Source organism: Podarcis raffonei, chromosome 8 (assembly GCF_027172205.1).
Source record: "Podarcis raffonei isolate rPodRaf1 chromosome 8, rPodRaf1.pri, whole genome shotgun sequence".
NCBI classification, from domain to species: domain Eukaryota; kingdom Metazoa; phylum Chordata; class Lepidosauria; order Squamata; family Lacertidae; genus Podarcis; species Podarcis raffonei.
In genome coordinates, this window is record NC_070609.1 from 6,678,885 (window position 1) to 6,697,268 (window position 18,384).

The following is an 18,384-nucleotide window of genomic DNA, read 5'->3' on the forward strand; positions in this document are numbered from 1 at the left end:
ACTCTGTGCCCCCCATTTTTGATCTTGCCTCCAGCTGGTCGGCATTAGAGTTCTGGCGAAAAGGCCAAGCGAATCTTCTTCCAAGCCTGCAGTTTGTGCCTTGTTTGCGGCACACAGGCACAGCTGCGCAGGGATGTGTTTGAGGTCCCTGGTGACCTCCAGCGCTTGATTCCTAAGAGACGACATTCCCCCAAATTCCCCGTCACCTGCGATCATTTGTCACGCAAGCTGAGGCTGATGACGGCGAGGTGGTCCAAAACAGCTGGTGCTGGGCAAGGTTTCTGTACAATATTATAGACCCTAGATGCCTTAAATTTACTGGGAACCAGAGTAAAGTTACAGGGAACCAGGCAGAGGGCCTTCTCGGTGGTGGCGCCCTCCCTGCGGAATGCCCTCCCATCCGATGCCAGGGAGATAAAGAATTGCACAACTTTTAGGAGGCAGCCCTGTTCAGGGAAGTTTTTAATGTCTGACATTTTTTATATTTTCCTGGAAGCTGCCTAGAGTAGCTGGGGAAACCCAGCCAGGTGGGCGGGGTCTAAACAATAAAATTATTATTATTATTATTATTATTATTATCATTATTATTATTATTATTCGTGTTGTCCCCCCCCCCCACTGTATCTCAAAGTCCTCCTAGAATTGTGACTTTACGACAGCACCAGTGGGAAGCACTTAACTGTGGTGTGGTTAAATAAGAGAATTCTCCCCTATACAAAGTATTTCACCTTCTGCCACTTCCTCTGATGGACCTATTGCCATTTTGGTTCAAACTTCCATTTAAAAATAGAATACATTGCAGCGGCATTGTAGTTAAGCAATAGTCGGGAGGGCCAAAGGTTCCCCCTCGAATGTGCGGCTTATCCTCTTTCTCTCTCTCCTAGTCGAGCAAAAATATATTTTTTTATTTTCCTCTGAATATCCTATTCTGTTGGCAACTCATTTCTTCCATGGCTCTCTCCCTCTGCCCGTCCTTCTGTAGACCCTTTCCACTCTTTCTCTTGAAGTCTGGCTTCCATCTCCTCCCCTTGGACTCTCTCTGCTCCTTGCAAGGTACTCGATCTCTTGACTTCCCCCCCATCCCATGGCTTCTGTGTTACCCCTTTCCCCCCCTCCTGCTTTCTAGTAAGATAGGGCCACCCCTGCTTGTTCCAGAGGCTGTGTGTGTGTGTGTGTGTGTGTGTGTAACTGATTTTCTAAAAATATTTTACCGCTGCTATTACGCTTTCTTTTTCCTTTAAAGAAAAATATTTCTGTAACTGTCACTTCTCTCTGTTTGTTTGTTTTTTTAAATCTGGTTTTGTTTTTTTGGGGTTGATATAAGCTGGTCTGAGCGCTCTCTTTTATCAGAAAGGCAGGATAGAAAACATTCAATAGTACTGGTAAGGATAGACTGGGTTGTGCTGTTTAAGAAAGCCTAGTCTCGATTGAAATGAAATGTTGATGATGTTCGGGGAGATAAGAGCTCCCCAAAACCAAGCCGCTGAAAATCTGTGGAGCACATCGCAAAGAAATGAAAGACAGGGAAACCAGGACTAAACATAATAGACATAACTTTACTGAAACCTAAACTGTAGTAAAGACGAGCGGTAGATCTGAACCTCTTCCGTAGATGCCAAATCCTAGATAGAACGTGACGATCTGGTTCAGACGTACCTCTCTTGGCTTATTAAGCTGAAGTACGTGTGTCCCTTGCACGCATGTGCTCTGTCCTTTCTCCCCTCCTTCCCTCCCTCCCTCCACTGCAATTTGCTGCTTCCCCTGGTTAATTTAACCATGGTTTCCCCATTCATCCTGAACCAGGAAACCATGGTTACCCAGATTGGAACCAAGTTCAAACCATCCCCTCCGTATTCCAATCATTATTTTATATATATTTTTTCGGCTCAGACTTAATGGGAGACCATAGCTAATTAGTTCAGGATGCGCTGTCGTTGCTACACACAGGGAACGGAGAAGGGAAGGACATGGCTTGGCTTGGCTTGGCACGCTGAGATGCGTACATCCAAACCGGGCGACCATCATCTGCGGAGTGCGGAATGCAACGGAAGAGCACGCTTGCGCTTAGCTCCAAGGGAGGTTGGCTGGGTCACCCCTTTTCCATAGGAACTTCAACTGTACTCAAAAGCGCAGAAGTCTGACGGGTCTGCAAACCTCAGGCCTAACTCGTAACTTGCACCAGTAGCTGCAGGGCTAGAGTGTTAGCTGCCTTGTCCATAAATACCATATTTTTCGCTCTATAGGACGCACCCGACCATAGGACGCACCTTGTTTTAGAGGGGGAGAACAAGAAAAATAATAATGTCCCCCTCTGCTCAGTGCCCCTTCAGCGAAGCGGCAGGAAAAACCGAGCCCCTTCCATTTCTCCTCCCGCTTTGCTGAAGGGGTGCTGCGCAGCTCTCCCTCTCTGCTGAAGCCGGGAGAGTCTTGCAAAAGGGACCCGAAGCCTCCGGAGTGCAGCAGGAACTCACAGTGCGCTCCGAAGGCTTCAGGCGGCTATCCTTGAAGCCTGGAAAGCAAGAGGGGTCGGTGCGCACCGACCCCTCTCGCTCCCCAGGCTTCAGCGAAAGCAACGCGAAGCCTCCGGAGTGCGGAGGGAGCGCTCCTTCTGCGCTTCGGACGCTTCACATTGCTATCGCTGAAGTCAAGGAGCCTGCATTCGCTCCATAGGATGCACAAACATTTCCGCTTAATTTTTGGAGGGGAAATAGTGTGTCCTATAGAGCGAAAAATACGGTAAGTTGTTATCCTGGGGGTTACGGAAGGGTGGGTTATGAATGGGGATGAGACCTGTGCACCTCCAGGCGATGCTTGGGTACGCCACGAGAGTCTCTCCACCCACCTTGGCTTCCCTTCGAAACCACGCTCTGTCTGCCTGCAGCTGCACCCGGTGGGCTCTGCAGGGCTGTTCTGTCTCGCCACCTCCTTTCCACGCTCTGCCCCGACTCCAGGCCGTTCTGTCGCTGCTGTCGTTTTCATGTGTTTGATTTGCCAGCTTGTTTCTCGTATCACCATTTCCTCCATGTTGGTTTTCCCTCCTCTCCCCCCATCCCCCAAAACCCCCCGCAGGCTGAGACGGCTGCAAACCGGATTTGCAAAGTGTTGGCCGTGAACCAGGAGAATGAGCACCTGATGGAAGACTACGAGAAGCTGGCTTCTGACGTGAGTGCGGACAGGACCCCTTCCCCTTGCGAGTCCCATGGGGCGAGCACCGAGGCTGCCAGACCTCCCTAAAGATTGTGGCATCCAGATGGGGGGCGGATAAGGCTGCCAACGGCTGCCAGCCGTGATGGCTGTGCTGTGCCTCCAGGGTCATAGGCTCCAGCCATGCTGGAAACCACTGGCTGGGGAGACCGGTCATGCTCTGGCCCTGCTTCAAGGTTTCCTGCAGGGTTTCCCATGTACCTAGGGGACCGCCTGGTCCACAAATGACAACACCTTGGAGGTCCCAGGTCGCAAGGTGGTTAGATTGGTCTCAACTAGGGCCAGGGCCTTTTCAGTACTGGCCCCGACTTGGCGGAACACTCTGTCACAAGAGACCAGGGCCCTGTGGGACTTGACGTCTTTCCGCAGGGCCTGCAAGACAGAGCTCTTCCGCCTGCCCTTTGGTTTGACTCAGTCTGACCCTTATGTTTCCCTCCCCTTATGGTTTTGATCTTTGGGCTACTTTTAAAATGAGGCTGCTTTTTAAATTGCATTTTACCCTGTATTTTAAATTGGGTGTCCCCCACCCTATTATGTTTTAAATTGGGTGTCCCCCCACCCTATTATTATGTTACCCATTGTAATTTTACTGGTGTTAGCTGCCCTGAGCCTGGCTTCGGCCGGAGAGGGCAGGGTATAAATAAAAATTATTATTATTATTATTATTATTATTATTATTATTATTATTATTATTATTATTATGTGGCTGGTCACAGTGAGAACAGGTAGCTGGCCTCTGATTTGCCACTCAGCTGTCCTTAATGTTCTTATGTGAGAGCTGTTTCGTGGAGCAGTTTTGTCCCACTTGGGCCACCATAAATGGAATTCTGGTTGCCGTAACTGGCAGAGCAGAGTGCAGGAACTGGGCTTGTCGCAGGTTGTCCCTGGGCTTTGCGTAGGGTGGTGGGGAGGAGCCACTATATCCCTGGGGCTGTTGCCCTCGCTGTCGTTGACCTCCGCCTCTCTCCTCCGCCCTGCCAATCCTCAGCTGCTGGAGTGGATTCAGCGCACCATCCCCTGGCTGGAGAACCGCGTCCCGCAGAAGACCATCCAGGAGATGCAGCAGAAGCTGGAGGATTTCCGCGACTACCGGCGGGTTCACAAGCCCCCCAAGGTGCAGGAGAAGTGCCAGCTGGAGATCAACTTCAACACCTTGCAGACCAAGCTGCGGCTAAGCAACCGGCCGGCCTTCATGCCCTCCGAGGGGAAGATGGTCTCGGTGAGTGTGCCCACTTAAAAAAGCAGAAGGGGGCCGATAGGGTGGCAGAGTGGAGCTCCAGGTGGTGTTGGGTGGGTGCCCTGTGCCTCCAGAGTCAGAATTGGTTCAGCTTTGGGCCAACAGAGCAATTAAAGGTAAAGGGACCCCTGACCATTAGGTCCAGTCGTGGCCGACTCTGGGGTTGCGGCGCTCATCTCGCTTTATTGGCCGAGGGAGCCGGCGTACAGCTTCTGGGTCATGTGGCCAGCATGACTAAGCCGCTTCTGGTGAACCAGAGCAGCGCACAAAAATGCCGTTTACCTTCCCACCGGAGTGGTACCTATTTATCTACTTGCACTTTGACGTGCTTTTGAACTGCTAGGTTGGCAGGAGCAGGGACCGAGCAACGGGAGCTCACCCTGTCGCGGGGATTCGAACCGCCGACCTTCTGATTGGCAAGTCCTAGGCTCTGTGGTTTAACCCACAGCGCCACCCGCGTCCCAACAGAGCAGTTGGGTTGGAGTTAATGTCAAATCTCAATTTGGCTGCAAATGCCCCATAGAGCCAGAATCACTGGGTGTTTCCCCCATCCTTGCTTCCCTTTAATGTGCAATATGCGGACACTGGCCTATCTTCCAAGTCATTAAGGTTTGCTGTGACAATGTATTACGGAATCAACAAGAACTCAATGGCATGTGCAGTCAGGTTCCTCTTCCAGTGTCTCTAAACGGCAGAGCAGCATTTTCCCTAGCCTGCTGCCCTCCAGCTCTTCCAGGCTCCATCGGGCCCAGCCGGCTGGGAGTGCAAAACAGCCAGAAGGCACCAGGGGGTGGTCATCCAGTAGTTACATACAGCCCCTTTCCCTATGTTTACGAGCGTGTGTGCCTGCAAGATTAAGCGAGAGCCCAGCAGACCCCCAGATAGGACAGGCAGAAGTCCTAAGAGGAGGTGATGCTCAGACTGCATCTCTTGCCCAACTCACCTGCCTTCCGTTCCCTAGTCAATCCCAATGGGTTTGCAACGAAGGCAATTAGAACAATTTCAGAAATGCTATTAGAAGCTATTAAGCGGAAATGATGAGTTTGTCTTGCTGTGTTTCACTTCTTGTTTGCTGGGGGGGCTTATATATACAGTCGTACCTTGGTTCTCGAACGGAATCCGTTCCAGAAGTCCGTTCGACTTCCGAAAGCGTTCGAAAACCAAGGCGCAGTTTCCGATTGGCTGCAGGAGCTTCCTGCAGCCAATCGGAAGCCGCAAAAGCCCCGTTGGACGTTTGGGTTCCAAAGAACGTTTGCAAACCGAAACACTCACTTCCAGGTGTGCGGCGTTCAGGAGCCAAAACGTTCGATTCACAAGGCGTTTGAGAACCAAGGTGCAACTGTATATATAAGAGAAACACATTGTGGAACGTAAGTTCTGTAATGTCGTCTTTAAAAAAAGCAGGTGATTCAGAACAGATAACAGAAAAGACTTCTTCGTGCTGTGCATATTTAAAGGAGGCAGTGATGACCACCAGCTTGGATGGCTTTAAAAGAGGATTAGGCAGATTCGTGGAGGAGAGGGCTGTCGGAAGCAGCAATGCTTCTCAAGATAGCTGGGAGCCACAGGTGGGGAGTGGTCTCCCACAGCCATCTGGTTGGCCGCTGTTGAGAAGAGGATGCTGAAATGGGTGGTCCATTGGCCTGATCCAGAAGACTCTTCCTATGTTCTTAAGTCCTTAGATGTGTCTACAGCAGGGGTGGCCAACTCCCAAGAGACTGCAATCTACTCACAGAGTTAAAGACTGGCAGTGATCAACCCCCTTTTTCAGGGTTCAGGTCAAAGTTGTTGAGCTCTTCTTAGAGAGGAGGAAAGCCCCGTTTTGGGGTGCAGGGCAAAAAAGGGGAACCAAACTTGTTGAGCTTCTTTGGGGGGAGACAGTGATCTACCACAGACGTCCAGTGATCTACCAGTAGATCTACCTGTTGGACGTACCTGGTCTGCAGCATGGGTAGGCAAACTAAGGTCCACGGGCTGGATCAGGCCCAATTGCCTTCTGGATCCGGCCTGCGGACAGTCCGGGAATTGCCGCGTGGGTCACCAGTGCGCACGTTCTTTCCCTCTCCCTCACACGGCGGCGGCGGCTCCTCCTCACTCCCTCCTCCTGGCTTCTCCCCGCCCTGCCTAGAGGAGGAAGGGGGCTGGGTTTTGTTGGTGCCAGCAGCAGCAGCGCTCGAGCGGCTGCCATTTTAAGCAGCTCCTCTCTGGAGCCCTTCTGCACGCCGCTCATCGTCCCGCCACCGCCGCTGCCACCAGCCCCTGCCACTCGCAAGACACTGGTAAGCAGCCACCGGGGCTCATGCATCGTTTCCCCCCCCCCAAAAAAAATATATAGTCTGGCCCCCCACAAGGTCTGAAGGACAGTGGACCGCCCCCCTGCTGAAATAGTTTGCTGACCGTGGTCTACAACCACCTGGGGAGAGTGTTAGCCCGAGCTGAGACATGGGATGGAAGTGCAGCCATGTTACAATGCTGAACGTTCCCCTCTCCCCTCCAAAAACCTCCCCAGGACATCAATAATGGCTGGCAGCACTTGGAGCAGGCGGAGAAAGGCTACGAAGAGTGGCTGCTGAATGAGATCCGAAGGATGGAGAGGCTGGACCACTTGGCTGAGAAGTTCAGGCAGAAGGCGTCGATCCATGAAAGCTGGACCGAAGGTGAGCTTAAGGATGCAGGATGCTGCCTTGTGCCAAGCGAGGCAGCTGGCTCGTCTGTCGTCTGCGATGGCTGGCAGGGTCAGGAACCTGAACCTGGGGCCTTCTCCGGAGGCAAAACACAGCTTTTTCCCGTGCACGTAGGACACACAAATAACACACCCAACATCTGTGGCTAGCAACAGCCAGCCTTTCCCGCTACTGCTGTCCAGGTACAGCAATGGAGCCCACCTAATGTCAATAGGCAGGAAGTTCCAAAGCACAAAGGGAATAACTCTTTAAAAAAAACATGCAGGACAGATATAATAATAATAATAATAATAATAATAATAATAATAATAATAATAATAATTATTATTTATACCCCGCCCATCTGGCTGGGCTTCCCCAGCCACTCTGGGCGGCTTCCAAAAAAATATTAAAATACTGTAATACATCAAACTTTAAAAGCTTCCCTAAACGGGGCTGCCTTCAGATGTCTTCTAAAAGTCTGGTAGTTCTTGTTCTCTTTGACATCTGGTGGGAGGGCGGTTCCACAGGGAGGGCGATACTACCAAGAAGGCCCTCTGCCTGGTTCCCTGTAACTTGGCTTCTCGCAGTGAGGGAACTGCCAGAAGGCCCTCTGCGCTGGACCTCAGTGTCCGGGCAGAACAGTGGGGGTGGAAACGCTCCTTCAGGTATACTGGGCTGAGGCTGATTAGGGCTTTAAAGGTCAGCACCAACACTTTGAATTGTGCTCGGAAACGTACTGGGAGCCAGTGTAGGTCTTTCAAGGCCGGTGTTATATGGTCTCGGCGGCCGCTCCCGGTCACCAGTCTGGCTGATGCATTCTGGATTAATTGCAGTTTCCGGGTCACCTTCAAAGGTAGCCCCACGTAGAGCGCGTTGCAGTAGTCCAAGCGGGAGATAACCAGAGCTTGCACCACTCTGGCGAGACAGTCCGCAGGCAGACAGGGTCTCAGCCTGCGTACCAGATGGAGCTGGTAAACAGCTGCCCTGGACACAGATTTGACCTGCGCCTCCATGGACAGCTGTGAGTCCAGAATGACTCCCAGGCTGCGCACCTGATCCTTCAGGGGCACAGTTGCCCCATTCAGGACCAGGGAGTCTTCCACACCCACCCACCTCCTGTCCCCCCAAAACAGTACTTCTGTCTTGTCAGGATTCAATCTCAATCTGTTAGCCGCCATCCATCCTCCAACCGCCTCCAGGCACTCACACAGATACTGCATGGAGTTCAAATCCTGCAGGTCAAAGGCATGGAGTGAACTAGTGGAGTCCCGCGATGCCCCCTTCCGCTACATTCTACCCAAGTGCCCCCCCGTGACGGTGCTGGTGGCCGTGTGTTTTTGGAGGTAGCCCAGAGACGCCTCCCCTCTTCCAGGAGGGAGGTCGGCTTCCCGGGGGGTGTGTGTGTGTGTGTACCGCTGCCTTTTTATTAAACGCCTAGCCTCCGGCCTCTTCCAGTCTGGCCAGATGTCAAGGCGCGAGGGCCGAACCTTCCAACATGGCAGCTGCGGGTCTCGCCCCGTAGAGAAATGCCATAATCCCCCCTTCTGGAAGGAATGTGCCGGGTGGAATGTTGTTCTCATAGGGTTGGGGGAAAGAACATTGCCAGGTTGGGGGGGTGGAAACATAGTTTAGCTTGCGCAAGTGTGTGGAGGGGGGCAGGGGGCGCTTACAGCTGCGCAGAAGCGATCTGTTTCTGCTTTTCCGTGGGTTTTGGGAGCGACGGAAATAATTGAAAGAAGAAAAGGGAGCTGAGTGGCCGTCTGGTTTTTCTTTGGTTGGGGGGGGGAGCCAATGAACCAATGAAACTTGCCTTATCCAGAGCCAAACATTTATCCCCTAGCCCGGTGGTGTTTTCTGAGTGCCAGCAACTCAGCAACACAGCCTGGGTTTTCTGAGCTCTCCCACTGCATACGTACCCCCCTTAACCCAGGCTGCTGAATGGGATCACATTCGCACCCGGCTCTCCCCGCAAGGCGGCTCGCAAAATAGCTTGAGGGGCTTCCTGGGAGCCACTGTGCCCTTCTCCACGCGTGACCTTGTCACATAGACTGAACGCGAAATGCGTTAGCAGCTCGGACACCGGGCAGAGAGCGTCTTCTTCTAACCAGGTGCCTGTGAAGCCTAAAGAACTCATTGCCACAGGGGTGGCGGCCGCCTGCAAGGACAGCTTTTATTAGAAAAAAAGGGAAACAAGAGGAGGGAGATGGAGACTCTTCTCGTCCTCCGCCTGAGATTCCCCAGGGAACGCTTGGCTAACTGCTGCCGGAGACAGAGCGCTGGGTTAGGCCAGTGTTGACTCAGATCCAACATGACATGTCCTGTTTTATTTTTCATGCCTGGAGGGAATTCAGGGGGAGTAGCTGTTGTTAAATAGATGCTTTTAGAGCATTGGGGTATGCATATGCTGAGATACATATATATATAGCTCACCGGTGCAAGACGGTCTGGGCACATGATACCAATCCTGGCCTGACTTCACAGGCTACCAATTAGGTTGCAGGCTCAGTTAAAAATGCAGGTTTTGGAACTTTAAAGCCTTAAACTGCTTAGGACCCGTACGAACCAACCCAGACCCTGCCATCATCATCTGAGGCCCTTCTTCATGTGTGTCCTCCACAAGAAGTCTGGAGGGCAGCAAGACGAGATTGGGCCTTCTCAGTGGTGGCTCCCTATTTGCTCTACCCAGGGAGGCTCTTCTGACACCTTCATTGCATATCTGTAGGCGCCAGGCAAGGCAAAAACATTACTTTTTAACCAGGGCTTCTACTTTTAACTTATCTATGGCCTCTTTTTTTTTTGGCAATGGCATGGTTTAATGCAACGGGGTGCTTATGCTGGTTTTAATGTATGTATATGTTTATTTGCTTTGCTTAAAATATTATAAGTCTCTCTGAGTTGCCATGGGAAAAGAGCAACCAATAAAATTAATTAATTAAAGGTAATAAAATCCATCTTGCCATCACACGAATCAAGGTAGCTACAGAAGGAGCTTACAGATGAGCTGAGATTTAAGAAGGGCACATTTAAGAAACAAGAAAGGGGAAATCACAAAGGAAGAATACACACAAGTAGTCAACAGTCGCAGGGAGAAGGTCAGGCGGGCCAAAGCTCAGAATGAACTCGGGCTCGCAAGACAGGTTACAAATATTTTTCTTCTTCCTCTGCAGCCGCACCAGTTTTTTCAGGTTCCTCCCACCTATATTTCTTGTTGGTTTGCCTTTGTGCCTTCAGTATTTTGCCTTTAAGAAGCTCCCATCCATCTTGGACTCCTCTTGGAGTATTTCTGACCTTGGGACTTTCACCCAGTAGTTCCTTTGGGCTTTTTGAAACCAGCCTCCTTAAAGTCCAGGGTGTGTTTTCTGACTATACTCCGCTTTCCCTTCTTGCCTGCGTATGATGAAACCTAAGAGGACTTGGTGGCTTCCTTCCAAGGTTTCCTGCACTTCCAGCTCTGCAGTTCTGGGATTCTGTGAAATAATGGCAGGCAGGGAATAACAATGACTGACCTACACAGTGCTTGGGCTACCTGAGAATCTTAGTTTTTGTTTGGGTAGTTGGCCAGTATCTACTCCTTGCCCCTCTTTCTGCCTCTCTGCCTGGTAACTTGGAAAAGCATTGCTGTCCATGTCAAACCCATACCCTTCAACATTTCTCGTTGATAAGAAGGAACTTCCTAAGGAAAAGCGGGACATTCTGGAATCAAATCAGAAACTGGGACGGCTTCTGTAAACCCAGGCCTGTCCCTCTGTTGTAAACAAAATTTTCCCTTTTCCCTTTATGGGGTATCCAAGAGCCCATATTGAGTCCTTACGTAGGATCCCTATTGGTAGGAGAAAATAACAGAGGCCAACCAGAGAATATTGAGAAGCAAAGCAGCTAGTAAGCCTGATCTTTACTGATCTGTTACAACAGGGTCCTCGCTCACCACACGCAGGAGGGAGGAGGAAGCCAGAACAATGGCGCGCAAGGCCATATATAGACAGTTTAAATTCCCTGCCCTGGAGCTCAAGACCATCCCTCCATACATCATACATACATCACAGAAGGGGTGTAACCTAAGACCAGCCCCCAGATACATCAGACCTACATCACAGAAAAGGCAGTCTACAGCAGAAATCTGAGTGACTTGATTACCTCCTGTCTGCCAGGTTACCTGTTTGAAGGTCACTTGATTGGATTGCCTGGGGAGCCTGGCCAGTCTTTTGTAATGATAAATACTTAGTTCCTGAGCCAGGTCACAGGCTCACACCCTATTCATATCTTAAATGTGCCCTTAAGACAGGATTTGTGAAGGAAAAGACAATGGGGAGGCTTTTCCATTTTCCTTTGACCTTGCAGAGAAAACATTTCAGTTTGGGAATCAAAAATGGTTTCGGGTCGGTCTTCCTGTGCCGATCTATGTATGTGCTTGGTTGGGACACTTATGAACATTTAACATTTATCTAAGACCTCAAAATTCCTATCACACCGGCAAACCATACCAGACTGGACTTGGCATCATACCTAACACTTTGCAGTGCCAGCCTGACTCCAGTAGGAGTTGCCCAGCCTTTTGTGTGTGTGTTTTGTTTAAGAAGGTACTACACCCTTCCAACGCGGAGGAGCCTGCAGGCCCAGAGAGCTCTGCTACGTCTCCTGAAAGCCCAAGATCAGTTGTTTATCTCCTTGGGTTCTGGCTGCAGTCCTTTTGTTTCCCGCCCTATTCTTAGCCGAGCCTGGGAAGGGTGGAAGTGTTATCAGCCTCCCTGCAGCTTCCTGTTGGGCTTGGTCAGGCACACGGCAAATTCCTTTCTCCTTGCAGCAAAGGGGAGGAGCCCCCCCGACCCCCCCATCCAACCTCCTCCCTCCCCCCCCCAACTTGGCTTCATCCATCAAAGTGGGCAGTCGGTTGCTATAGGAGGCCCAGTGTGGCCCCCGACTGCTCCTTGGGGGTGATGTGGGGAGGGGAGAAACTGGAAGAAGGAACTCATTTGGTGCTAAGAAACGCCAAAGAGTCCCACCTAGGCAGCAGCAGGAAGGTAACCAAAACTCTGTTTCTCAGCCAGTTGACGTGTGATCCCCTGAGGCTGTTCTAGCTGTGCTTGGTTCTCTTTTGCACTTATTAAAGGTAAAGGGACCCCTGACCATTAGGTCCAGTCGTGGCCGACTCTGGGGTTGCGGTGCTCATCTCGCTTTATTGGCCGAGGGAGCCGGCGTACAGCTTCCGGGTCATGTGGCCAGCATGACTGAGCCGCTTCTGGCGAACCAGAGCAGCTCACGGAAACGCCGTTTACCTTCCCACCGGAGTGGTACCTATTTATCTACTTGCACTTTGATGTGCTTTGAACTGCTAGGTTGGCAGGAGCAGGGACCGAGCAACAGGAGCTCACCCCGTGGTGGGGATTCGAACCGCCAACCTTCTGATCGGCAAGTCCTAGGCTCTGTGGTTTAACACACAGCGCCACCCGTGTCTCTTTGCACTTATTATGAATTATCTGTTTTATTACTTTTCCATCCCACCGTTTCTCCCAAGGAGCTCAAGGTGACATGTGTTGTTCTCCTTGCCCCCCCTTTTATCTGCAAAGCAACCCTGTGAGGTAGGGCCCAGGAGCCTTGTGCTCCTCCTCCTGAGCTGTCCCAAGAGACGAGAGTTCGAATCTCCCCTCGGCTGCAAAACTCGCCATGGGCGACCTCAGGCCAGTCACAGCCTCTCAGCCTCGCTTACCTTCCAGGGTTTGTTTTGAGGATGAAATAGAGAAAGGAGGAGAACGACCACGTACACCACCTTGAGCTCCTTGGAGAAAAGGGGATGTAAATTTTTATTTTATTTTTAAATGCTTTATTGGATTTAAAACTGAGTAACTTAAGTAATCAATAGAAATCAAGGACAAAAAGGAAATAAGCAAACATTCATTCCATGGTTGATGCACATTGTAAGAAATGATTTGTGGTTAAATTCAGCATCACCTACGATATAAATTTGTTAAGAGAGAAAGGACAGGAGGGCAGAAATTTCTAAATAAACTGCTCAGCTGCACTCGCAAAATGCAGCCCCCAGGCCTCGGGGTGTGGGTGGCTGTGGGTATGCCTCTACCTCCTTAGCTCAAACCCCTGGTGGGGGCTGAAATAAAAAAAATAAAGGTCTTATATATATAATAAATGTACCAAGCAAACACGTACATAAATATATAAACCACATGTCTAAAGCAGCACAGGAAAACAACCATGAAACCATTTTGGCTCCCAAACTGACCAAATGTTTTCTCTGCAAAGTCAAAGGAAAATGGAAAAGCCTCCCCATTGTCTTTTCCTTCCCAAATCCTGTCTTAAGGGTATGTCTGTGTATGAATAGGGTGAGCCTGTGGCCTGGCTCAGGAACTAAGTATTTATCATTACAAAAGACTGGCCAGGCTCCCCAGGGTATCCAATCAAGTGACCATTAACAAGTAACCTGCCAGGCAGGAGGTAAACAAAGCACTCAGATTTCTGTTGTTGACCGCCTTTTCTTTGATGTAGGTATGATGTTTCTGGGGGTGGTCTTGGACTCCAGGGCGGGCAATTTAAAATGTCTATATAAGGGCGGGGCCCCCTGGTTCTGGGTGGTCCTCCTTTTCTGCGTGAGAGGGGAGCACCTTGTTGCAAGAGTTTCAATAGAGATCAGGCTTACCAGCTGCTTTACTTCTCAATATTCTCTGGTTGGCCTCTATTATTTTCCCCGACCGATTGAGAACCTACAAAGGACTCTATGAGGGCTCTTGTGTCCCCCATAAGGGAATCAGGGCAGATTCTTGTTTATTACAGGGCCTTGCTTTCAACTCAAAAGTTTTTAAAGGCACCAGGACCACCAGCCCACATTCTCATTGATGCTTTGTTGTTGTTTAGTTGTTTAGTCGCGTCCAATTCTTCGTGATCCCCTGGACCAGAGCACACCAGGCCCTCCTGTCTTCCACTGCCTCCCGCAGTTTGGTCAAACTCATGCTGGTAGCTTCGCAAACACTATCCAGCCATCTCGTCCTCTGTTGTCCCCTTCTCCTTATGCCCTCCATCTTTCCCAACATCAGGCTCTTTTCTTCTCATGAGGTGGCCAAAGTCTTGGAGCCTCAGCTTCAGGATCTGTCCTTCCAGGGAGCACTCAGGGCTGATTTCCTTCAGAATGGAGAGGTTTGATCTTCTTGCAGTCCATGGGAGTCTCAAGAGTCTCCTCCAGCACCATAATTCAAAAGCATAAATTCTTTGGCGATCAGCCTTCTTTATAGTCCAGCTTTCACTTCCATACATCACTACTGGGAAAACTCATTGATGCTACTAAGGTGAAATATGGGGCTCCCTTGCCCACAGCACCCTGAAACTCCCGCCTGCTCCTCCCACCCTCTCAAAGAGGGTCCCAGACACAGGAAGCCGGCTCTGGGCTTCCTCCGGCTGCGCAGGAAACGAGAGAACTGCATGCCGCTGACATTCCTGAGCTTTGGAGACCTTTCCTCCGGCTCCTGCTTCCTCTCGGCTCATCCCTCTGGTCTGGGCTTCCAGTTGCCACCATCCTCCCCGTCTCCCCCCTTTCCCCAGGCCTGGCCTGGGGGCTGAGGCAAAAGCTGCCTCTGCTCTCCACCTGGCAACGTTAGCCGGAGCCCTCTGCGCTAATTCGAAAGCTATTTGAGTCGGGAGCGGAAAAGCGGCTTGGGTTTTTTTTGAAAAGCGCTCTTCTGTTCCAGTTAGCTGTTCCCCGGGACATGCTTAGCTTTGAAATTTCTCCCTTGGCTGCCGGCCAGACAGAAATCCAGACAAACTGGGAGTTGCGGTGGAGAGATGATGGGGCGGCGGCAGTGGGGGAACGGGACAGTTTCTGAGCTGGCTGAGTGCAAGCAGCCGAAGCAGAGAGACTTTGCTTTTAGAACGGAGGTCTCCCCCTCTGTACCTCACCCCATCTTTCCCCCCTAAACTTGTGAGCCACAAGGGCTTCAGAAACCACCTGTGTCCTCCTCCAGGTGTGGAGACCCTGGGCAAGCCCTGAATTCCCTTCGGCCAATGAGGGATCGGTGATGTCATCCCAAGGAGAGGATACCTTGGGGATTCCCTGAGCTGGCCTGCGCTGCTGACAGCGGTGGGGGAATCCTTGAAACACCAGCCCACCCCTCCAGGGACCCCACCCCCCGCCCTGACCAGTGAGACAAACAGGACATCAGGGGGCGCTATTAATCTCGAGTGATACTCTGACCATAGTTGTCAGCCGTCCCTTATTTGGTGGGAAAGTCCCTTATCCCAGCGCTGTGTCCGGCTGCTGTCCCTTATTGATGATGTCCCTTAAATTTCCTGGGTTTCAAAGGAAGCAGCTCCTCTCCCTCCCTCCCTGCCGGCCAGGGAGGAGGGAGGCTCCAACTGTGTTGCTTGGCTGCGTTGCTCACCCAATAAGGAGTCTAAGAACGACTGGGGGGTGGAGCTTGCATGCCTTGTGCCGATCAAATTGGCCGCGTTGCCTGGAGACTTGCCTTTGCTCAGCGCTTCCCAGCAGAGAGGTGACGGTGGTTTTCCTTGCTGCATCCCCTTTGCCGGGTTGCTGCGCTGTGGGAACCACCGCTTGAGGCTTTGTTTGGCTGCTGGCTGGGCTTTCTGCCTTTGGCTCAGAGGGGCTCAGAAGTCGAACATACCTGTGCTTGGAAAATCCCTTATTTTGGCTCCTGATCCCTTATTTTCGAGGCTTCTGGTCCCTTATTTTCAAATCTGTAAGTTGACAGCTATGACTCTGACCCATTAACCTCCGCTGCCATGCGTAATACCTTCAGGAGAGGAAAAGGAGTGAACTACACAAATCCAGAGCGGAGTCCCTAAGGCGGTTGGATGGCGCCTTGTACGCCAGCTTCCAGCAGGTCCTGCAGCCAAGCTGGTGCCAAACGTCCTGCTCTGCTTTCCTTGGGACCACATCAGTGAGGCCGAGAGAGGGGTCTTGTCTTCTGGGCTGCCCAAGACCTCCATGCACACTGCCCAGGCTTGCGCCCCGGGGAGCTCACTTGGATAGCTGCTAATGCAGTGATTTGACTTCACCCCCGGAGGCGCACTCCATTGCCTCTCGAAACAGACAGGTGCCAACGGCTGTAGTGGCAGCGAGGGCAAGTCATTGTTTCGGAGACCTTATACCAGAGGTCGTCAAACTAAGGCCCGCGGGTCAGATACGGCCCACCAGGCTTGTTAATCCGGCCCGTGAACCTTGCGGACCCTGCAGCCCGCTCTGCCAGTCCCCGCGCTAAACAGGCACGGCGCAGAGACTGACTTCCGTGACGCAGCACGGCTTCTGATTGCAGCCAGTCAAAAGCTGCAGATGCCTCTGGGCGGGCAGAGACGCTGGCATGGCTTCTGATTGGCTCCAGGAAGCCTCTGGGCGCCGCCCCTACTTTCCTGCTGAGGCGGCTGGTTTTGTACTTTTCTCAGAAGATTGATAAAGAATATATAATTATTTTGGTAATTGTTGTGTGTATATTAGTGGCCAACGTGTTGCATGAGTCGTACTACTATCAGCAGCACAGATGGCATTTTTCTAGCATTATTGTATTACACCATGGTAGGCAACCTAAGGCCCAGGGGCCGGATCCGGCCCAATCGCCTTCTCAATCCGGCCCGTGGACGGTCCAGGAATCAGCGTGTTTTTACATGAGTAGAATGTGTCCTTTTATTTAAAATGCATCTCTGGGTTATTTGTGGGGCATAGGAATTCATTCATATTTTCCCCAAAATATAAACCGGCCCCCCACAAGGTCTGAGGGACAGTGGACCGGCCCCCTGCTGTAAAAGTTTGCTGACCCCTGCCTTACACCTTTCAGGGTAGCCTTCTTCTTGGCCCGAAGCCCTTCAGCTGTTTTGGGCTACAACTCCCATCAGGCCGCTGGCTGGGGCTGATGGGATTTGTAGTCCAAAGCACTGCCACCCCCCTCCTACTGTGTTGCCTGGAGCAGCAAAGTTGGGCATGTCTTTGCAGTCAGTCAAGTTCAGCCGGCAGGCTTTGCTGCGAGGTAAAACAACCCTGTTAGGTAGTCCAGCAGATGAGGAAGAGGAGGAGATGGAGGGAAATGGTGTCTGTCTCAAGACCACATGGATTGCCTGTAGGTGGGGCCGAGGTGAGACTTGAACTGGAGGATTTATTGTGCTACAGCTGTCCTTGTGACAGGCTCCATGGGAGACTGGTGACATTCCTCTTCTCTCCCCCCGCCCATCACGTATATAATTTTTTATTAATTTTTTCTAATTTACATTTCATTCATTTAAACAACCTCAAATCAGTGACTTCTCTTTCTGTGGAACATTCCCTGTATGGTATGTTCATTTTACATACCATAAGGTAAAGGGACCCCTGACCATTAGGTCCAGTCGCGGACGACTCTGGGGTTGTGGCGCTCATCTCGCTTTACTGGCCGAGGGAGCTGGATTACAGCTTCCGGGTCATGTGGCCAGCAGGACTAAGCCGCTTCTGGTGAACCAGAGCAGCGCATGGAAACGCCGTTTACCTCCCCACCAGAGCGGTACCTATTTATCTACTTGCACTTTGACGTGCTTTTGAACTGCTAGGTTGGCAGGAGCAGGGACCGAGCAACGGGAGCTCACCCCGTCGCGGGGATTTGAACCACCGACCTTCTGATCGGCAAGCCCTAGGCTCAGTGGTTTAACCCACAGCGCCACCCGCGTCCCTTTACATACCATACATCCCTGCATATTTTACACGAACTAAACCATTCAGTAATCCATTGTTGCATCCATCAAAACTTATTTACACTGTTGAATTTATCTTAATGCTTTTTTATTGTCTTGCGACGGGGTCTCCTCGATAGCTTTTGACCAGCCCCTGCCACCTTCTCTCCCAACAACCCCAGGTAAAGAGACCATGCTGCGGCAGAAGGACTACGAAACAGCCACCCTGTCGGATATCAAGGCCCTGATCCGGAAGCACGAAGCTTTTGAGAGCGATCTGGCAGCTCACCAGGATCGTGTGGAACAGATAGCGGCCATCGCGCAGGAGCTCAAGTACGCTGTTCCCCAGGCCGTTCCCCACCCCTGGCAAAAGCAGCTCTTTTTCTGGGGGCACCTCCACCCAGGCTATGCCCATGAGCGCACATAATATTGGGACTGGGGGCGCCGTCGCATTTTTATATATACCCCACCCTTCCCGGTTCAAAAACCAGGCTCAGGGCGGCTAACAACAAATTTAAAACAATTACCGTATTTTTCGCTCTATAAGACGCACCCGACCATAAGACGCACCTAGTTTTAGAGGAGGAGAACAAGAAAAAAAATATTCTCTCCCTCTCTGCACAGCGC

At 51.3% G+C, this 18,384-nt stretch overlaps 1 protein-coding gene across 6 annotated transcripts in view; it reads left to right on the forward strand.

Moving 5' to 3' along the window:
* The window catches only part of ACTN4 (actinin alpha 4), a 129,087-nt gene that overhangs the window by 97,327 nt on the left and 13,376 nt on the right, over nt 1–18,384 (forward strand). For all 6 annotated transcript variants that reach the window (XM_053401827.1, XM_053401831.1, XM_053401826.1 and 3 more), the window contains exons 9-12: nt 3,070–3,162; nt 4,193–4,423; nt 6,951–7,098; nt 17,940–18,090. In XM_053401827.1, coding sequence (XP_053257802.1) covers nt 3,070–3,162; nt 4,193–4,423; nt 6,951–7,098; nt 17,940–18,090 — 623 coding nt within the window. The remainder of the gene's footprint in view (nt 1–3,069; nt 3,163–4,192; nt 4,424–6,950; nt 7,099–17,939; nt 18,091–18,384) is intronic.